Source organism: Theobroma cacao, chromosome 8 (genome assembly GCF_053813885.1).
Source record: "Theobroma cacao isolate CCN51 chromosome 8, ASM5381388v1, whole genome shotgun sequence".
Lineage (NCBI taxonomy): Eukaryota > Viridiplantae > Streptophyta > Magnoliopsida > Malvales > Malvaceae > Theobroma > Theobroma cacao.
The window spans coordinates 28,190,912-28,210,131 of NC_142646.1; the positions used below are offsets into that span (position 1 = coordinate 28,190,912).

The 19,220-nt window shown below is 33.1% G+C and overlaps 1 protein-coding gene and 1 long non-coding RNA gene across 3 annotated transcripts; both read right to left on the reverse strand.

Moving 5' to 3' along the window:
• Window positions 1-106: 106 nt before the first annotated feature.
• Window positions 107-8,176, reverse strand: LOC18592966 (tRNA nucleotidyltransferase cca2-like). Of its 2 annotated transcripts, XM_007019946.3 has the most exons (15): window positions 7,819-8,176; window positions 6,863-6,993; window positions 6,461-6,578; window positions 6,016-6,068; window positions 5,775-5,824; window positions 5,570-5,668; window positions 4,547-4,656; window positions 4,258-4,385; window positions 3,758-3,824; window positions 3,523-3,606; window positions 3,008-3,070; window positions 2,740-2,884; window positions 2,002-2,169; window positions 803-900; window positions 107-728 (listed from the first exon to the last, which is right to left on the reverse strand). In XM_007019946.3, exons 1-15 carry the CDS (start codon window positions 8,158-8,160, stop codon window positions 624-626), a joined length of 1,761 nt encoding a protein of 586 aa, XP_007020008.3. In that variant the 5' UTR covers window positions 8,161-8,176; the 3' UTR covers window positions 107-623. The 2 variants fall into 2 exon arrangements, with proteins under 2 accessions (XP_007020008.3, XP_007020010.3); XM_007019948.3 differs by lacking the exon at window positions 2,002-2,169.
• A 9,623-nt stretch (window positions 8,177-17,799) lies between these two features.
• LOC148761298 (uncharacterized) lies at window positions 17,800-18,518 on the reverse strand. The gene is made up of 2 exons (XR_016028004.1): window positions 18,381-18,518; window positions 17,800-18,133 (listed from the first exon to the last, which is right to left on the reverse strand). It is a non-coding gene; the product is annotated as an uncharacterized LOC148761298 (long non-coding RNA).
• Between the last annotated feature and the right edge of the window lie 702 nt (window positions 18,519-19,220).

Sequence of the window (19,220 nt, forward strand, 5' to 3'; positions counted from 1 at the left end):
TTAATTAAAACCGATAATTATAAAAACAAATTAACCTAAATAAAAAATTTAAAAGTTTTTCAAGTATTCTAAACAAGTATAATATGATTGAATACACGTGACAATCTTATAAATAATTACTATTATAAAATAATAATTTTACTCATAGTTTTCACATAGTTAAATAATAAAGAAGAGTCCTACCAAAAAGAAAAGGAGTACACCTTCAGACTCTTATTGATCTTCATAAATATATGTGAGGTGGTTACTAAGGAAACAGAAAGGATTATCAACTACACCACTAAGTAAGATGTATGTTATTGCATCCCATACCTTTGTGCCTACCATACTCATCAAACCTGCTCCAATTTCCTACAATACTTTTATGTAATGAACATGCTACTTTGTTGAAGAAGTAAATGTAGACAAAATGCTTATGCATCTACCCTGAACATCATGTTGCTCCAGCAATGCTTTTCAGCTTCGTTTTTGAAGCTTGAGTCGACGCCCAAAATTTTAAGATGATTTTGCTCGGATGGTAATCAAGCTCCAAGATGTTCAGAACAGTGGGTGATCAAAAAAGTACACCGACAGCCTGTTATGATAATCTAGGGCTGAAGGAAAAAAGTCCGGCAACCAGTCTGTTACTCAATCTTTATGCGCTTCGAATGTGTTTCCCTCATCCAATCAAGGCATTCCTCTGCAGTCCCGGAAGGATGTGCCAGCTGCCATGTGAGAACTTTTTGTTGCTGCCAATGGAAAGAACAGATTAGCATTTCAAGTTCTGAAAAAAAACAAAATTAAGGTGGCTGAAATGCCTTACCCATTCACTAACAAGAGGCCCTCCAGCTTTAAGCTGCAAAACATTCATAATATCCTTCCCATTAACCAATGGTTTTACATCCCAAACTTTATCAAGACCTGCATTCAACAAAAACACATCATATGTGACTTGCTAGCAGAATGCACAACAAGTTCCAAATCCAGCCTGAACAAATTAATTGACCATTATACATCAAATAACAGAATTGGGATCTGTTTAGGTTAAGGACATAAACATCTTGATGGGAAATACTGTCACAGAAAACATTTTCCCAGCAAAGAAAATCATTTTCTGTTGTTTGCATGACACCTAAAATTATTTTTGTAGTTTGACATGTGTCATTAGAATCTTGAAATTATCTTTGAGATATATCGTAAACCTGTGAAAATTGCATTAATACCTTCATTTTTCTTTTCAGTTTTAACTTGTTTGTGTAGGATAATAATTTCTATAACTGACTCACCTATAAAAAAAAAGTTAATTTCCTTAACGACCAAAGTTTTAATAGAAATTTCAATATTTACAACTGGAAAGAGATAGAAAATAGTAGCATATAGAGTTCTAGACCACACTGAAGAAAAAATGCCCAAAAAATACACTCCAAGAGATTGCTGGAATTTGGAAGGAAAGTGAGAAACACAGGTCTCTGCATAAAAGAAAGGGCTATTGTTTACGATAAACAACTTCATTTTTCTTGGTTTAGCATGCTCTTTCTCTTTTTTTTTTATCGTTGACAAGTTTAGTGCCATGAACAACTACTTCCCACTAATATTTGGGAAGTTGTTTTCCTTGGTTTAGCCTCACAAATTAAATCGAATAGATTGATAGCACACTAGAGGTCCAAAATTAGAGCTATCAGGTAAGAAAGCAGTTTTAAGTATTAATGCCTTAGGTATGAGTACACAAGTATTTGGTCATAAAAAGCTCAATTAGTCAGCAACTGGCTGTTAGGCCTTGTAACTGTTTAGTGCCAAAAAGTATCAGGGTACTAATTACTATGTGAGAGAAGCAAAGAGTGCAGCACAGTAAACATGTTCTGCATGGAAAGACTAACAACAAAAAGCTCTATGATAAAAAAAAGAATTTTACGTGAAAATGTCAGGATACTCGACTTCAATTGTTAATGTGGCTAAGAATAGGAGTCATAGGAAAGATAAAACATAAAAACTTAACAAATGGGAAAAAGAAACTGGTTGTACCTAACTTAACGATGGCATTCTCAACTGACACAAAAAGGTCTTTTCTTTTATCCAGTTGAAAGTGCTTGTCTCTATCATCTTGAGTGCAATCAATATCAGTGGGATATAGCAATGTTGACATCAACAAAGCAACTCGCCAAAAATCTTTAATTTCTTTGAGAAGAAACCCTGTACATGTAAGAATAATAGATTAGCAAAAAAGACCCAACAAATGATCCTCATTGTAAATTGTTTTAATGTGAAAAGAAAATCAAGCTGATAGTAAAGCCTGTAAAGTTGATTCAAGTGTTCAGTGGAAATAACTAACTATGTAAAAACATGAATATCCTAAACAGGCAGAACCAAAGCAGAATGATTATGCATGTAGACAATCCATGATCCCAACTCTACAAACTATGTCCAACAGAATCTTTTCTCAGGGAAGACTCCAGGCATGCTTTGGTCAGTATCAATATAAAAGAAGTTTTATTTCCAATAGAAGTGAGCCAATTGCAATCCTGCTTTGATGCTTCATGTCTATACACTAATGCTGTTATTCATAGCACAACCTTATTATCATACTATATATATACAAATTTGAAATATCAATTTTCACCACATGGTTGTAAAATCAAAGGTCAGCATTTTTAAGGAACTAACTCATCATTTAATCACCCTCAGAAGTCTATGTTTGGAAAAAAAAAAAAAAACATAGTGAAGATCTTAAAAGAAAAATCTAGAACAGTGAAAACTACATACCTGTCAGTACCCGCAGTTTTGAACTTAAAGGGACATCGACAAATTCTTGTCCCCAGTCAACCTTAACGAGTTGCATATCATCATTTGATAAAAGACAAGGAATCAAAGATAAGAATTTGTCCAACGACTTGTGGACTTTTGTAACCTACAAAGCAAAGAGAATTGCAATTAATGCTACAAGAAGGCTGCCAATTCACGTTATAATTAAACAATCACAACAAAAACAAAGAATATGTCAGGGTATCAGGAGGAAGTAGAGCTGGATCACCGTTTCAGCATCACTAGCTTTTCGCTTAAGAGAATCCTTGAAAATGTAGTTGACAGCAGGAATCTGCAATCCAGTTACACAGGTTTAGCTTTAAAAAAGCACATGAAAGAAAGCCTCAGAATTTCACATAAGATATACAAGAAATCAAGTCAAGTATGCCCAGCCAAACACTGCAAGCACAATCAACTGAGAATTTAGCAAAGCACAAGTTTAAACATTTAAAGGAGTCCAACTAAAGTGCATGACAATGACTCTTAGACCATAAACAAAAAGTTTTGAATAACAAGGCTAAGCAGGATGAGTAATAGGTTGAACCATCAAACTCCAAAACTAATTCAACAAAAATTCAGTCAAGTGAGATTATCCATTGTGAAAAATATAACAATAACCAACAACTTTCCTAAACTTGTATATATACACCCTATCAGAACCCAGCACATGCTATCCAATTAACAGAAAACATGTTAACACTTAATTCGCCTTCAGACATGGAAGACAAGGAACAGAATTGGTACCTTTTTAGCTTTTCGATCCTTGTATGTGGCATTGCGCAATGGCAGAAATAAAGCAGAATACAAAGACAGCCTTCTCTGTTCATCCTAAAATTCACATGCCAAAATTCAGATGCTAACAAGAGAACACATAGCATAGATGAAAAGAGAACAAATAAAAAATGAAGCTGCTGTCAAACAAGGATAGCAGTAGCAAATTTAGAGAATGAACAAACACATTAAGAGTCTCAATACTCACATTAAAGCTGGAGCATCCAATAAGTTGGATAAGTTTCCATGTAGCATCCAAATAAGCAGCAGAAAGCCTATAAAATTGTAAAAGGAACAATATATGAGGAGAAACTCAGATGGAAAGTTTAAAAAAAAATGCTTAATACACTTAAGAAATTCTTCTGGCGCACTAGGACTTGGCAGCTTCACTTACTTAGACTCTTGAATTTCAGTTGATGTGTATAGAACATCTAAGTGCCAGATTTCACACAATAAAAGTCCATATGTACCGAGCAAGAAAATATTGCCATATTTGCATACGGCATACCATGTGGTTTCAAAAAGAAACTATTCACAACAGCAAGTTACCATTATTGCGGAGCGTTCCTCTAATTGATTATCAAAAGGTAACTAGACAATTAGGATTTTATTTGACTCTTAAACTTAAAACTTATGAAGTCCAGATAGACTTGTGTTTCACTAAAGCTAGAACAGATAGGATATAACATTATTAAATTAACCACAAACCTATAGCATCCTTCTGATACAGCAGGCTCAACCTGCAGAGGGAGATTGAAAACAACCCAAAATAATGTCAAATCACAAATGTAGTCAATTGCTTTAACAGGTTGATTGCCAGAGATCATCAGATCAATCTGCATAGAAGACAAGCAACATGGAAAAAGAACAAATAGTAAGTTTAACAAGGTATATAAAACAAAGAGAGAGAAAGAATCTCCATATGAACAAGTTAACATGAATCTCCCCAGAAATATAATTATATGCAGAACAGCAGCAAGGCATGAAAGAAACATACTTCAGTTCCAATGCGCTCTCTGCTAATTTTAGCTGCAAGAGCTGTTTTTACATCATCACAAGAAGCAGCTTTCTTTAGTTCTTCATCCAGAGCAAAACCAAACCTTGCACCTAATTGATGAAATAAAAGTCAAATAATGCATGTCTTTTGCCATTCACATATTCAGAGGTCAATCAGCAGAAAATAGGTAACCATGCAGCCATGTCTGCAAGAAGGCTAGTCAGAAAGCTTAGACTGCTTTCCATGAGTGAGAATCCAAGTATTGCAGACATTCTTCTATTCTTCTATTCTTTTGTTCTTTTATAAATAGAATCAGTGCAGCCATTCAAACAATATTATTAGCACAAGTCCACTTCAATTTGCAACCAATCTATGACCCTCAAGAAAAGTGGTATATAGAATCATGTCTTGCTTAATTTTATCTAGTTTTGTCAGAAAACTCATTAAAACCTAATTATTGGACTGTAACAGAGAACACTGGCCTGATGGGTTTAAGTAAAGGGTCCTCAAGAAACCAAAATTATCTTTCAGCACGCTTATGGTGCTCAAACCCTCAAATCTCACCCATTTACTCCATATAACACACATGGTATTACTCCATTACTTAGATCTGCACATAACTACTTTGTAAATTTGTCACAATTTCATTTGTCTAACCCACCTTGTATGGTGATCCACATTATGAAAGCCTTACATTGGTAAGGCCACCTTATTTACCAAATACCATCAATAACCATTTATATCAAAAGCTCTCATTCAGCACTGTAACACTTTCTCTATAGTTTCCTTCTCTAAAAACTTGGAATTTCCAATAAACCTTATTTTATATTCCACCTTACTTACAAAACCCTCACACCATACTCCCCTATACCTCCATGCCTACAAGTTCTAATTTTTCCATGCCTACTTCATTAAAAAATGCAATGCTAATCATTAAAGGGAAAAACGGGCACAAGAACAGAAAATAATATTCCTCCATAATAAACTAGCAAGGATAGTAAAGGAAAATACAAAATCAAGTACCAAAACGAATAGCTCGAAGAACCCGTAGGGGATCATCCAAAAACGTTTCCTTTGGAGTTAATGGAGTCACTATCCTTCCAAATTTTAGATCCTCAATCCCTGCAGTTTATTAAATGAAAAGGAACAATAATGAAACATAACTGCAAACTAAAAATATGTGGAATAAGTAGATTCAAGAGAAAAAAAACAATCAGAAAATGCTTACCTCTTTTAGTGAAGTCTTCAACTAAGTTGGTGTTAATGTTGTAGAACAAGCTGACAAATGAAAAGAAAACCCCATTAATACCATCTGCTCAGCAAATTATATCAAGGAAGATGCAGACAAGACACTACTCTCACAAAATATTATTATTTGTATTACTCATTTATTGAAAGCTAAACATGCCTATAGAAGTACAGTGCTCATTTCCTAGTTAGGACATGTGAATTATAGCAAAGAAAGATACCTATTAATGGTTAAATCCCTTCGATATGCATCCTCCTCAGCAGTACCAAATTTCTGCATCGAGACATGAGTGACCATTAAAACTTATAAATGCAACACTTAAGTAACATAATGTTCAAGATAAAATATATCTTTAACTGCTAAACAGCATAAACCTCTGGTAACAATTAATTCAAGGTTCAAGGTTCATTTACTACGATAAGTAAATTATCATAACCCCCATGAATATATTTCTCTAACTACAAATCATTTAATAAAACAGCAAAGTCTCAGCAAATTACTTCATTCTCAACAGGCAACAGCTAAAGCCATCAAATCCTCAAAAAGAAGATACAGAACATATATACATATCAATGAGATTTCTAAACATGATCAGATATTCGGCAGGCTGCATATGGAGAAATCCAACAATTATATCGAAAATTAAATATCAAATATTTATTTACCATTGTAGGGATGCGGCTATTCTCACTATAGTCTTCACACCTTAAGTTCACAAAATCAATCCATAAATCAAAAAGGCGCATCCTTGCTGTTTCTAAGTGCTTAGACTGTTCAGGATTACTGCAAAATTAAATTTAACTGTATAATGGCCAACAATAGTATAGCAGAAAAACCAAAAAATTAGGAGTCCATATACTATTATATCAGGAAAAGGAAACACAGACAAAGAACTTAAACAAATAAATATTGCTAACCATTACATATAGCCAAACACTATCCTGATGAAGTTATAAAACAAAAGGAAGCAAGTTAAAAATATACAAAATAACAGTACGTACTTTATTGCCGTGGCAAGTAAACAGCAGCAAAAAGATGTCTTTTTCACTATAAAATGAATGGTGTACCTTGGAATGACAGCAAGCCCTTGTGCCTCTTCCCCTGTAGATGACAAGTATTCCCGAACCTTATCAACAAATTCACTGCCCAACATATTGTCAAGTGCAATATCAATGTCATAACATTCTTTGCCAAGAAGCTGCAGCGGAAATGAACCCAACATAAGGTACATGCCACAAATAAAAATCAATAGGAACATCACAGGCCATCTATGAAGCACTCAAACAGATACAGGATGCAACTTATGAGTTATGATACAATAAGGATTCCATAAAACAGCATTCTCAAAAGCTAAGGATACAAAAAAATAGATAAATTAAAATTACTGTATTTTATATAAAAATAAATATTTTATTAAATTTCACCTAAACCATTCATCTGACATAGTCAAAATCAGACTTGTTTTTGCCTTCCCATTTCCCTTTTAATTCCTTCCACATTAATCCCTTCACATGCTCATCATAAATGGAAATCTTTTGCCCTCATTATGCATGGCTAATATATATTGGACAAATCCTTCTCACCTATCCTCAATTGATAATAATAACCAACTCTACTTATCATGATTGACTCTATTTCTTAACCTATAGACAGCAACACATTCGACCATTGTCATTCCAAATGTGCTTTAACAACCACAAATAATCTTAATATAAATCATGATTCTAGCGAAATAATTAGCTAGAAGGCAGCACCTTCAACTTTATTTTGAAGAAAAAGAGTCCACCCTAAGCTAAATTGTCTTCTTTTTTCTTTCCCAAAAATTTATTTCATTACTTGAAAATCCTTAATGCTAGACAACTCCATCAAAATCCCAAATATCATGCTTTTTCATCAATTACATTTCCATTTGAACACTGGAATTTACTCAAACAGGCCATAAACAACAAAAGTTATAATTTAAAATTTTTTTAAAATATATATACATAAATTGTTCCAAAATGTGAGTAAAATGTAAAATCACCTTATCCCGGACCCATCCACCAGCAACGCGAAGCTGAGTTTGGAGATTGAAATAGCGAAGAGTGTTCAAAAGCCTAGCGAAAATCTTCTTCTCCGTTTCCGTCAACTCAATCTGTTCCTTCACTTGAACGCACGCCGCGGTCGCCATGGCCGCTCCGCAGGTAAGAAACGGCGAGGGAAGAAAGGCTCTGGTTTTTGTAGTTAGGGTTAGAGTCGTTGCTTTGGAGTGAGTTGAAACGTTTCGAAACGGTAGCGAGGTGTTGGCAGCGGGTAGATAGAGGGAGTGAAGGAGAAGAGGCGCCTTGGCCTTGAGCCTTATTGCCTTGTTCAAAGAGAGTCGCATGGCTTTCCCTTCTCTCTATCTCTCTTTTTTAAATTATTAAAACTAAAATGTCGAAATTAGCCATTTGCACATTGAGATATGGACCCGGTTCATAATCTCGTCGGACCGTCGCAATCTAGGAGTTGGACCGCCGTTCAATCTTCTTTTTTATTAGACCGGCATTTAAAAAAAAAATAACAAGTTAACAAATTAGAAGTATAATGATTTTAAAAACTTAATCATTTAAAAAATTTTAAATAAATTTTTATTTTTTATTACGATCAATTAAGTTCTTATACTATGTCATCATTTATGCAATATATCATATAATTATTCACTATGACATGTCAACATATTACGTAAATACTATTTAACATAAAATTATATGTGACGTTTTAATTAATGACACCGCTAGTCACAAAAATTTATTTGAAAGGTTTTAATAATTTAAAGATATTTTTTGAGTACTCATTTGATTCAATTTTTTAACTTATTTACCTCTTAAAAGTAAAAATCAAAAAATATTTTTTAAAAGAATAAAATCTAAAATAAATTTCAAGAAAAGTTCCAGAGTTGAATATTCTCTTCTTTTTTTAAAAAAAAAACATACCAATTTTTTAGGAGAATTTTTCTTTTCGTTTCAAAAATGTCCTTGTCTATTAAAATAATCTCAACATTACCTTTAATTGTAATTTTAACCAAAATTAAAGATTATATAAATTATTTTGCTAAACAATTTATCTATAAAAAACAAATTATAAAAATAAATTTACCAAATAGTTTTAACTTAATTTTAAAAACTATTATTTTTATAAAATTTTCATAATAGTTTTTAAGTAAAAAAAATCAAGCCAAACATACTCTAAATATTAGGCTAAAATTAGGCTAAAATTAAATTAAAAATAAGAAAAAAAAATTTCAAATTTAATTATAAAGATTTTTTTTGAATTTTGTGAAGTTTTATGTTTCTAAAGCATAAATTCTTTGTTAGTTGATGTGTTTTAAAGAATTCAATCATGTCGAATTTCTTGTAGCAATTTTATATTTATTAACTATTGTTTAACATATAATTTGCATGTAAACATAAAAAATAAAAATAAAGTATCAAACTCTCCAAAAATAAAGCATTCATTTTTTTATTGTTCTTGCGGTATTCATAATCTATTACCAATCGGTCTTATCGCTTGGTCTCCATGCATGACTAGGAGACTACTCTGGTAATGAAAGAGTTTGTCTCGTGCCCTAGACTTTACTATTTTTTGGGGTATTTGGGAGATCAGTTATGGGGGAAGATCTTCAAAGGGGAAGTTTTCAGTAGGAGAAAAAGGTGTTGGTTCCACAATGGCTACGGCAAGAAGGGTTTTAGGGGACAATTGTGGGTTTTGAGTGATGCAGGGCTACTTGAGAAGCATGTTGTGGTCTCCTTTTATAGTGCTGGTTGTGACCGAGTCTTTGAGAAGCTTTGTTTATTGCAAAGAGGCTTCTTTTTGGTACTGTACTGTGTCTAAAAGCTGACACATCTGGTTCTTGAGTGGGAGGATGGCCTAGATTGAGCATCTTTTTTTCTTAAGAGGGAATCTGCAGTGCTGGAAGTGATCTAGCCAAAGATTTAAGGATTTGTAAAGTTTTCATTTGCTTCCTTGTCCACTGTTTTGGGGAGTTTCTTTAATAGTAATTTAGGTGGAATTGTAATCTTTGCAAGGTATAGGATGAATTCTTCCATGTAGTTAACAATTCCGAATAACTATTAAACTGGCTTTTTTGTGAGTCTTTCATTTGAAATGATTGAAGTTCTTGGTCAATGTGTGGCTGTGCAATATATTATCCATTCTTTAGGTGCATATCAAGGAAGTCGATTTCTGTAGTGCCAAAGGTCATCTTTTTCTAGATAACAATCCCATAGTATTAGACGATGCTTTGGAATCTTTTCAACAGTTGTCTGTAACTTGTCTCGTTAAGTAAAAACAGTAAGATATCATCAATATAAATATGTGTGTTATATAATATTGGGTTAAATATCTTCGTCATTGCTTTCTAGAATAAATACAATGTTGTCTTAAGTTCGAAAGGTATTACTATTTATTGAAAGTGGTGTTGCAAGATGCAGAAGTCAAATTTGGAAAAAACCTTTTTTTCTTTTTTATAATTAAGAGAGGGGGTTCGAGCCTTATTTTTTAGACGAAGAAATTATACACTAATCAATAAGATAAATACTTGAGCACAAATTTAGAAAAAATCTTGGTATTGAACAAATTCATGAATAGTGTTTTTCTGATGGGTAATGAGAACTTGTCATCCACTAAAAACAAGTGTAATGGCTTGTAATTGATAACCAATTGTAACTTACTACGTACTTGCTCTAAGCATTTGTTGACATAGAAGGCTTCGCATGACCATGAAGAAGTTGTGGACTCAATTAGTCTTTGGGTTTAGAGTTAGGCACGTTCTTCAATTGCTAGCCTGAGATGGTCTGGGTTCGTGCTTGAGTGACTAGCTTTTGTTGGGTTGGCCAATTCATCTTTTTTGAACGGCAAAGTGAGGAAGAACTTTAGGTTTTTTCATAGTGGATTTAGACATTTAAGAAGAAAGTCTGCATCGCTATCTGCACAAAAAAGTTAAGACTACTTTCTATCTAATATCTTCAAATTAGGCCAGATACAAAGTTTTACAGCACGTTTGGTTCGCGGAATAGACAAGAATAGAATAGAATTGCTATTATGTGGGAATAGAATAAAGTGAGAATAGAATAGAATAGTTATTACTTTGTTTGGTATTGTGAATGGAATAGAGCAGGAATTGCTATTATGACCTATCACAGTGTTTTGTTGGTAGAAATAAGATTGGAATAGGTGATAAAAAGATAAAAATACCCTTGACCATATTAACAATTATTTTCATAAAAAAATAAAATTATCCTTATTATCATTTAAATACACATTTATCCCAAAAGATAATTATCCATCATAATTATATTTTTTCCCAATTACTAAAAATAATTATAATTTAATCACATATTTTTATAAATAGATAATTATTTTAAAATATAATTTAATTGTATTATATTTTATATGTTTGTATCAATGCAGTTATGTATGTTTAGAACTTCTATGATTCTGTAATTGTTGTTAGAATTCTGATATTTGAATTATTTCAATATAATATATGATGTCTAGTTCTACACACACGCGCGCACGCACATGTATATATATATATATATATATATATATATATATATATATATATATATATATATATTAGTGTGTTGTCTGTTTAATAAGCTCCGGATGGTAATTTTTTTTAATTCAATTGAGAATTATTTATAAGATAGATATATAATAGTAATTATTTTATTATATATAATTATTGATGTACATTAATATGTATAAAATATTGTTTTACAAAATATGTAAATAGTGTTAGTTATGTACAAAAGTCGAAACAAAATTTGCACTTGGGTCATGGATATTTGACACTATTTGTGCAAAATTGGTGCCTTTATCCAAAATGGAGAAAGCAATTTAGTTTTAATACCATATGCAGAAGACGAACCTGAAAAACAACACACAAAACAGTTAATCAATTAAGAACAATATTATGGCGTGGGAGGCAGATATCCGGCCTTCACCATCTCCAAAAGCCAAGCTGAGAAACCATATTTGCAAGTAGAGCCACAAACACCTGACACCCATAGCTAAGCAAACCGAAACCCCCATTGTACTGGTCAAAAGCAAAAATCACCAACTAAAGAAGTCAAATCGAAATTTGAAAGACATGTCAATCGAGGCTAGATGTCAAAAACCGACCAGAAGACACGATAAGTCTTCAATTGATCACAATCCATATCACTAAAGAGAAAAGCGGCAACAAAAAATCAAGGAGAAACGCAATCCTGTGTAAGGGATTGAGAAATGTTCAAACAGAACTATTTAGAAGATTTGCACAAATGAAAGGAGAGAGCAAATAAAATTCAACAACACCAAGCAACACCAGCCCGCATTTCCACCTTCTTTAAAAGCGACCCAAAAAACAGTCACGGGTGAGCGGCTGAGAGAGAAGGGCAGACCCACGGGTGAGAGGCTGAGAGAGAGGGACAGACCCACGGGTGAGCGGCTAAGAGAGAGGGCAGACCCACGGGTGAGAGCGGCTGAGAGAGAGGGCAGACCCACGGGTGAGAGCGAGGGGAAGACCCACGGCTGAGAAAGAGGAAGATGACCAGTTGAGAGAGGAGATGAAGAAGGAGGAAGGATGACTAGCTGAGAGAGGAGATGAACACGGGGGAAGGGTGGCTGATAGAGGAGAGGAAGACGGTCGGTTGAGAGAGAATATGATTTTCGGGAAGGTTGAATCTGCTGAGGAAGATGGGGAAGGAGGAAGAGAGAGAAAAAAAGTTTTTATATGGATAAAGTGGTGATTTAATTAAACAGTTAAGGGTATTATAGTCAAATTATAATTTAAACTTATTCCCCCGGTCAGAGAATAGACAATACCGGGGGGAGAGCGGGTATTAGCCATTCCCACCCCAAAGCCATATTTGAGGAATTTCTATTCCTCAGAATGCCTATTCCGCCCTTTTGTTTGACAACTAAACAATGGAAACGGAATGGCATGGGAATAGAGGGGGAATGGCTTAGCCATTCCCCCAACCAAACATGCAGTAAGTACCATTCGTAAGACAGAAACACCAGTGACGGCTCTTCTTTCTCTTACTGCTCTTTAAACTCCCACCCACTCCTATTTAAATCCGCCCAGTACCATTTGTGAGACAAAAACACAAAAATTAACAAAACCCAAACAAAGAAAAAAATCGAGAAAATTTCATTAAAACCCAAAGAAATGATATAACTTAAAAGCCAAACAAATGATAGAACAACAACAAAGAAAAAAAAATAAAGCCTAATGGTGAAGATCTAGCAAGCTTGGTCTCAAGCTTAATGGTAAAGGTTTCAAATGCAAACAATTCTTCTAACCATGATGACTCCTACCAAACCTATTCACTAACTGCATGTTTGGTTGGGGGAATGGCTAAGCCATTCCCCCTCTATTCCCATGCCATTCCGTTTCCCTTGTTTGGTTGTCAAACAAGAGGGCGGAATAGGCATTCTGAGGAATAGAAATTCCTCAAATATGGCTTTGGGGTGGGAATGGCTAATACCCGCTCTCCCCCCGGTATTATCTATTCTCTGACCGGGGGAATAAGTTTAAATTATAATTTGACTATAATACCCTCAACTGTTTAATTAAATCACCACTTTATCCCTATAAAAACTTTTTTTTTCTCTCTCTTCCTCCTTCCCCATCTTCCTCAGCAGATTCAACCTTCCCGAAAATCATATTCTCTCTCAACCGACCGCCTTCCTCTCCTCTATCAGGCACCCTTCCCCTGTGTTCATCTCCTCTCTCAGCCAATCATCCTTCCTCCTTCTTCATCTCCTCTCTCAGCTGGTCATCTTCCTCTCTCTCAGCCGTGGGTCTTCCCCTCGCTCTCACCCGTGGGTCTGCCCTCTCTCTCAGCCGCTCTCACCCGTGGGTCTGCCCTCTCTCTCAGCCGCTCACCCGTGGGTCTGCCCCTCTCTCTCAGCCGCTCACCCGTGACTGTTTTTTGGGTCGCTTTTAAAGAAGGTGGAAATGCGGGCTGGTGTTGCTTGGTGTTGTTGAATTTTATTTGCTCTCTCCTTTCATTTATGCAAATCTTCTAAATAGTTCTGTTTGAACATTTCTCAATCCCTTACACAGGATTGCGTTTCTCCTTGATTTTTTGTTGCCGCCTTTCTCTTTAGTGATCTGGATTGTGATCAATTGAAGACTTATCGTGTCTTCTGGTCGGTTTTTGACATCTAGCCTCGATTGACATGTCTTTCAAATTTTGATTTGACTTCTTTAGTTGGTGATTTTTGCTTTTGACCAGTACAATGGGGGTTTCGGTTTGCTTAGCTATGGGTGTCAGGTGTTTGTGGCTCTACTTGCAAATATGGTTTCTCAGCTTGGCTTTTGGAGATGGTGAAGGCCGAATATCTGCCTCCCACGCCATAATATTGTTCTTAATTGATTAACTGTTTTGTGTGTTGTTTTTCAGGTTCGTTTTCTGCATATGGTATTAAAACTAAATTGCTTTCTCCAGTTTGTATAAAGGCACCAATTTTGCACAAATAGTGTCAAATATCCATGACCCAAGTGCAAATTTTGTTTCGACTTTTGTACATAACTAACACTATTTACATATTTTGTAAAACAATATTTTATACATATTAATGTACATCAACAATTATATATAATAAAATAATTACTATTATATATCTATCTTATAAATAATTCTCAATTGAATTAAAAAAAATTACCATCCGGAGCTTATTAAACAGACAACACACTAATATATATATATATATATATATATATATATATATATATATATATATATATATATACATGTGCGTGCGCGCGTGTGTGTAGAACTAGACATCATATATTATATTGAAATAATTCAAATATCAGAATTCTAACAACAATTACAGAATCATAAAAGTTCTAAACATACATAACTGCATTGATACAAACATATAAAATATAATACAATTAAATTATATTTTTAAATAATTATCTATTTATAAAAATATGTGATTAAATTATAATTATTTTTAGTAATTGGGAAAAATTATAATTATGATGGATAATTATCTTTTGGGATAAATGTGTATTTAAATGATAATAAGGATACTTTTATTTTTTTATGAAAATAATTGTTAATATGGTCAAGGGTATTTTTATCTTTTTATCACCTATTCCTTTCTTATTCCAATCTTATTTCTACCAACCAAACACTGTGATAAGTCATAATAGCAATTCCTGCTCTATTCCATTCACAATATCAAACAAAGTAATAACTATTTTATTCTATTTCCACAGAATATCAATTTTATTCTATTCTTGCCTATTCCGCGAACCAAACGTGCTGTTAGCGGATTTAGATGGGAATGGGTGGGAGTTTCGAATGCAGTAAGAGAAAAGGAGAGCCCACGGATTTAGATGGGAGTGGGTGGGAGTTCAGAGAGTGGTAAGAGAAAATGAAAGCCTTCACTAGCGTTTCTGTTTCGCGAATGGTACTTAGTGGATTTAGATGGGAGTGGGTGGGAGTTTAGAGAGCGGTAAAAGAAAAGGAAAACCTTCACTGTTAAATTGTGTTGTTTATTTCAAACAAAATTTATAAAAATGCACACACACCTTTTTTCATTATTATTGAGTTATTTTTTTTATAATTAGGAGAAAGAGAGATTCGAATCTTACTTGTTAAACAGAAAATCATGCACCAATCAATGAGTCAAATATTCGAGGGCTCATTATTATTGATAATTATTGAGTTTGCGTAGTAAGATTTTCGTTTTATTATGTGATTTTATATCAAACTAATTGTAATTGATCAATATATCTTTGTTTATAGGATGGTTTATTTTATTATATTTTTTCAAATTTTGGAGTAAATTAAGATGAGTTTTTTTTTTTTTCATATTAATTGCTATGTAATTTGGTATTTTGAGAACCGAATATGGTCACCTATAATATAGTCAATGCCAATTGTGATTTACGTTGCGAATATCTATGGTTTCATTCATTATTGAGAAGATTATGGATGATGTTAATTAACCAATTAGTAAATGATGAGAACAGTTTTTTTCTTTTGGCTCCTTACATTCTATTATTTAATTTCACTTACTGTTTTGTTGTATAAAAATTTATAATTACTTTCTTTTTACTGATTTAGTTTTTATTTTTTTTCCTTCTTTTCCTGCATATTTGTTTATTGAATTTGCCTTTTATTCTCTTTGACTTGTGTTCTTTCCGTTCTTTTACTATTTTGTTTTTAAAGTTGGATTTTGTTTAACTCTTAATGTGATCCAAATTGAAACTTGATTTTACATGTTTTTATTATTTTATTTTAATGCAAGATCTACCCAAAAAGAGACTTTAAAAACCTGCCAAACATGTCACAAATTTTTTCTTAATAAATATCTGTCAATTGAGTGTTGTATTAACTTTTTTTTTTTTTGTTGAGAAAATTCATATGAAAAAATATAAAGTAACTTAAATAGAAAAAATTCATATGAAAATTACATAAATAACTCTAATTTCGTATTAAATACAAAATAAAAATAATTTTTAACTATTGTATGTTAATATTGAGCATCTTTAATTGAGCTCCACCGTCTTTCATAGAGATAGAGTTGAAGATATCTATCATTTAATTAGTATCAAAGTCTCGAATGATTTTTTTTTCAATGAAAAGAATTAATTAATTTTTTAAAAAATCATTTGACATTCTATTACAAGTCTCGTTCTTAACAAGTTTCATAGCAGAAAATGCATGTTCTGATATTGTAATGAAAACTCGAAGAATCAAGCCAAATTAATTTGTCAACAAAGAAGTAAATTTTTGATATTCCTGTCTTCTTCAACACTTGACATAGTTTAAAAAGTGTACATACAATTTTTAAAGCCTAATTATAAAAGATGTTAAGCTTGAATAAATCCAATTAATAACTGAGATGTATTTTACCATGCTCAACAAAGTAATCAGGTAATATTAATTTGCAAAGTTGTAAATACTTTCAATATCAAACGATTCGAAATTATTTTGAAAGTCCAAACATATACCAAGAATGAATAAACCAAACTTATCAATTATTATGACATGAAAATTAAATTATTGACTAGAAGTTTTCTTCACAAAGAATACTATGGCAAGCAAAAATGTATAACCAAAAAAAAGAGTTTTTGTTTCTATTTGGTAAAAAAAAAAAAATAGAACAAGAGGAGATGGTTGTGAAGTTTGAGAAGTGAGGTTTGGAAAGAATTCTATTGCGATAGGTTTTATTTTAGTCCAAAGTCTATTAAAATTAGTTGTTAACTAATTGTTGTAGGACATCTCGCCAAACAAAAAATTATTGTAGTAACAAAATTATAAAATTCTAAAAAACCAAAAATATGTTAAAAAAATAAAGATATGTTTTAAAAATAAAGATATGTTTTAAACATTTTAAAATTTTTGAGAGGCGGGAGCCCCTACTAACCTCCTCCCTTCTACCTCTGTTTAAGTATTCACACCATCTCCAACCATGAGCTCCAATGGAGCCAAAGCGGACATGATTTTAGCAACTTGCAAAAGTGATATGTTCATAGCATAAATGGTTGAACCACAAGCAAAACTCCAAACAAGAGCAAGGGGACACGCATAAAAGCTTTCTGGGACTCCTGAGATTGAGCAAAGGACACTGTTCCTAGTCTCAAGAGAGATTGAACACTGTAAATAGCTCTGACAAAGCGCATTCAAGTGATAAACTTGAATGGTGGTGCTACTGCTCAACCATTGCTTAAGAAAAAGGGTGTTAACTTGTCTGGACATCATTTAATCCAAACTACAGAAGCAGCAATAGCAGTTGGCTATGAGGGAAACAAATATAGCCACAAAATGTTTTCCAACCTGAAACTTACGAAACCAAGTTCTTAGGTCTACTTTTACATAATCTACTTCGACTGGAAGCTTACCACTGCACACCCAAAGCTAATCCCAGATCCTAAATCTTCAAGGCATTATTGCGAGAGAAGAGAGACAGAGCTAGATAAATGATTATTGGATATGCCACTCTTTCTCCATATATAATTTTCTCTATGTTTTGATTCTATGAAAAGCCTCCGCAGCTAGTAAAACAGTTCTTGGAAAATGCTTGCACCAATCCAGTTAATTCGACAGCACCAAAAAAACTCAGCGGCCAAATCTCAATTAAGACTTTCTTTAATTGTGTGACAGAGAAGAAGAAAAACTTACAAAATGATGGGGGAAGTTCAGAGGAATCCAACATAATGAACCTGATAAATATTCTCATACAAATACAAGTAAATCTAATTCAAGATTAGTAACAATCACTTACAGTTGCATTGATGTTTAACCAGAGTTGCCGTGCATCAACAACTCCATTGCACTTACAGTCAATGAATTGTCATACATCTGCAAGGCAGCAACTTAATTTAGATTTTCAACTGAACCTTCCATATATAAGTCAATGAGATTCCAATCATTGAATCTACAATTAAAAACAGTGTCTCAAGGCCTTCAGTAACAACATATGAACATTTATTGTTACATCAAATGAAGGGTCTCATTCCAGGCACCTCCAATAAATATTTCTAAACCTGGATTGAATAAATATTTCCAAAAATGTTATATTTGTATCGATGAACAACTGGATACAAACCCGAAAAACAAACTCTAAGAGGGTCTAATGTTTGAGTTGCCATCCAGGACTAAGGCCAGCATACATCCCAACATATATCTCCAAAGCAGTCTAGCACCTGAAGATTGGGTCAAGCAAAAAGTAAATCCGAAAGAAAATCGAAGAACAACAAAAACAGACGAAAAAATAATCTGTTTTTCCATTTTTTTTCAGCAGAAGTTCAAATCCCAAAATGCTCAAAATTAAAATTATTTGCATATAAAATTCCTCAATTCAATAGTACTTATAAAATTACAGACCAAAAATCTCCTGATCTAAAACTTATAGCTCTCAAAATGTAGAAAGTAGATATTAATTAAACACTCTAATTTTTTTCAATTTTGTTTAGACTCAAAAAAAAAATTACGGAAAGTAAATAATAGATTTAATTATTGCAAGGCTTCAAGAGAAAAGAAACACTACAAATCTCCTAGTTTAAACCTTAATAAGCCACTAAATATCAAATGCAGCTCCAAACCAGCTCTTTAAAGACTAACTCTGAAATGCAAGAGTCAGTAGAGAGAATAATACAACAGAAGAGGAAGACAGAGGGAGAGAGAACAGTTAATATAATCAATGGCAGAATTACCTAAACAACCGGAAAACAGTGCAGTAAGTTGTTCTCAATACCAAAACTTCTGGGGGTTACCATAACCTCTGAAAAGGTTAAATAGCTTGTTTCTTGTAGAAAATTTTCAACCATTGAATATATAGACCAAAATGCTTTATATAATAGTAAAAAGATAAAGCAAATTTACCTTGTTTGGCATTGCATTTACAGTGAAATTCAGAAAATGCAGCTCCAAACCAGCTCTTTAAGGA

Excerpts from the sequence above, each read along its gene's own strand:
- LOC18592966 (XM_007019946.3), bottom strand. The coding sequence starts at position 8,160 with ATGCGACTCTCTTTGAACAAGGCAATAAGGCTCAAGGCCAAGGCGCCT. Across the intron at positions 5,669-5,774 it reads TGAAGACTTCACTAAAAGAG|GGATTGAGGATCTAAAATTT; the intron begins GTAAGCATTTTC and ends AATAAACTGCAG. Across the intron at positions 3,825-4,257 it reads GTATCAGAAGGATGCTATAG|GCTTTCTGCTGCTTATTTGG; the intron begins GTTTGTGGTTAA and ends ACAATTTTATAG.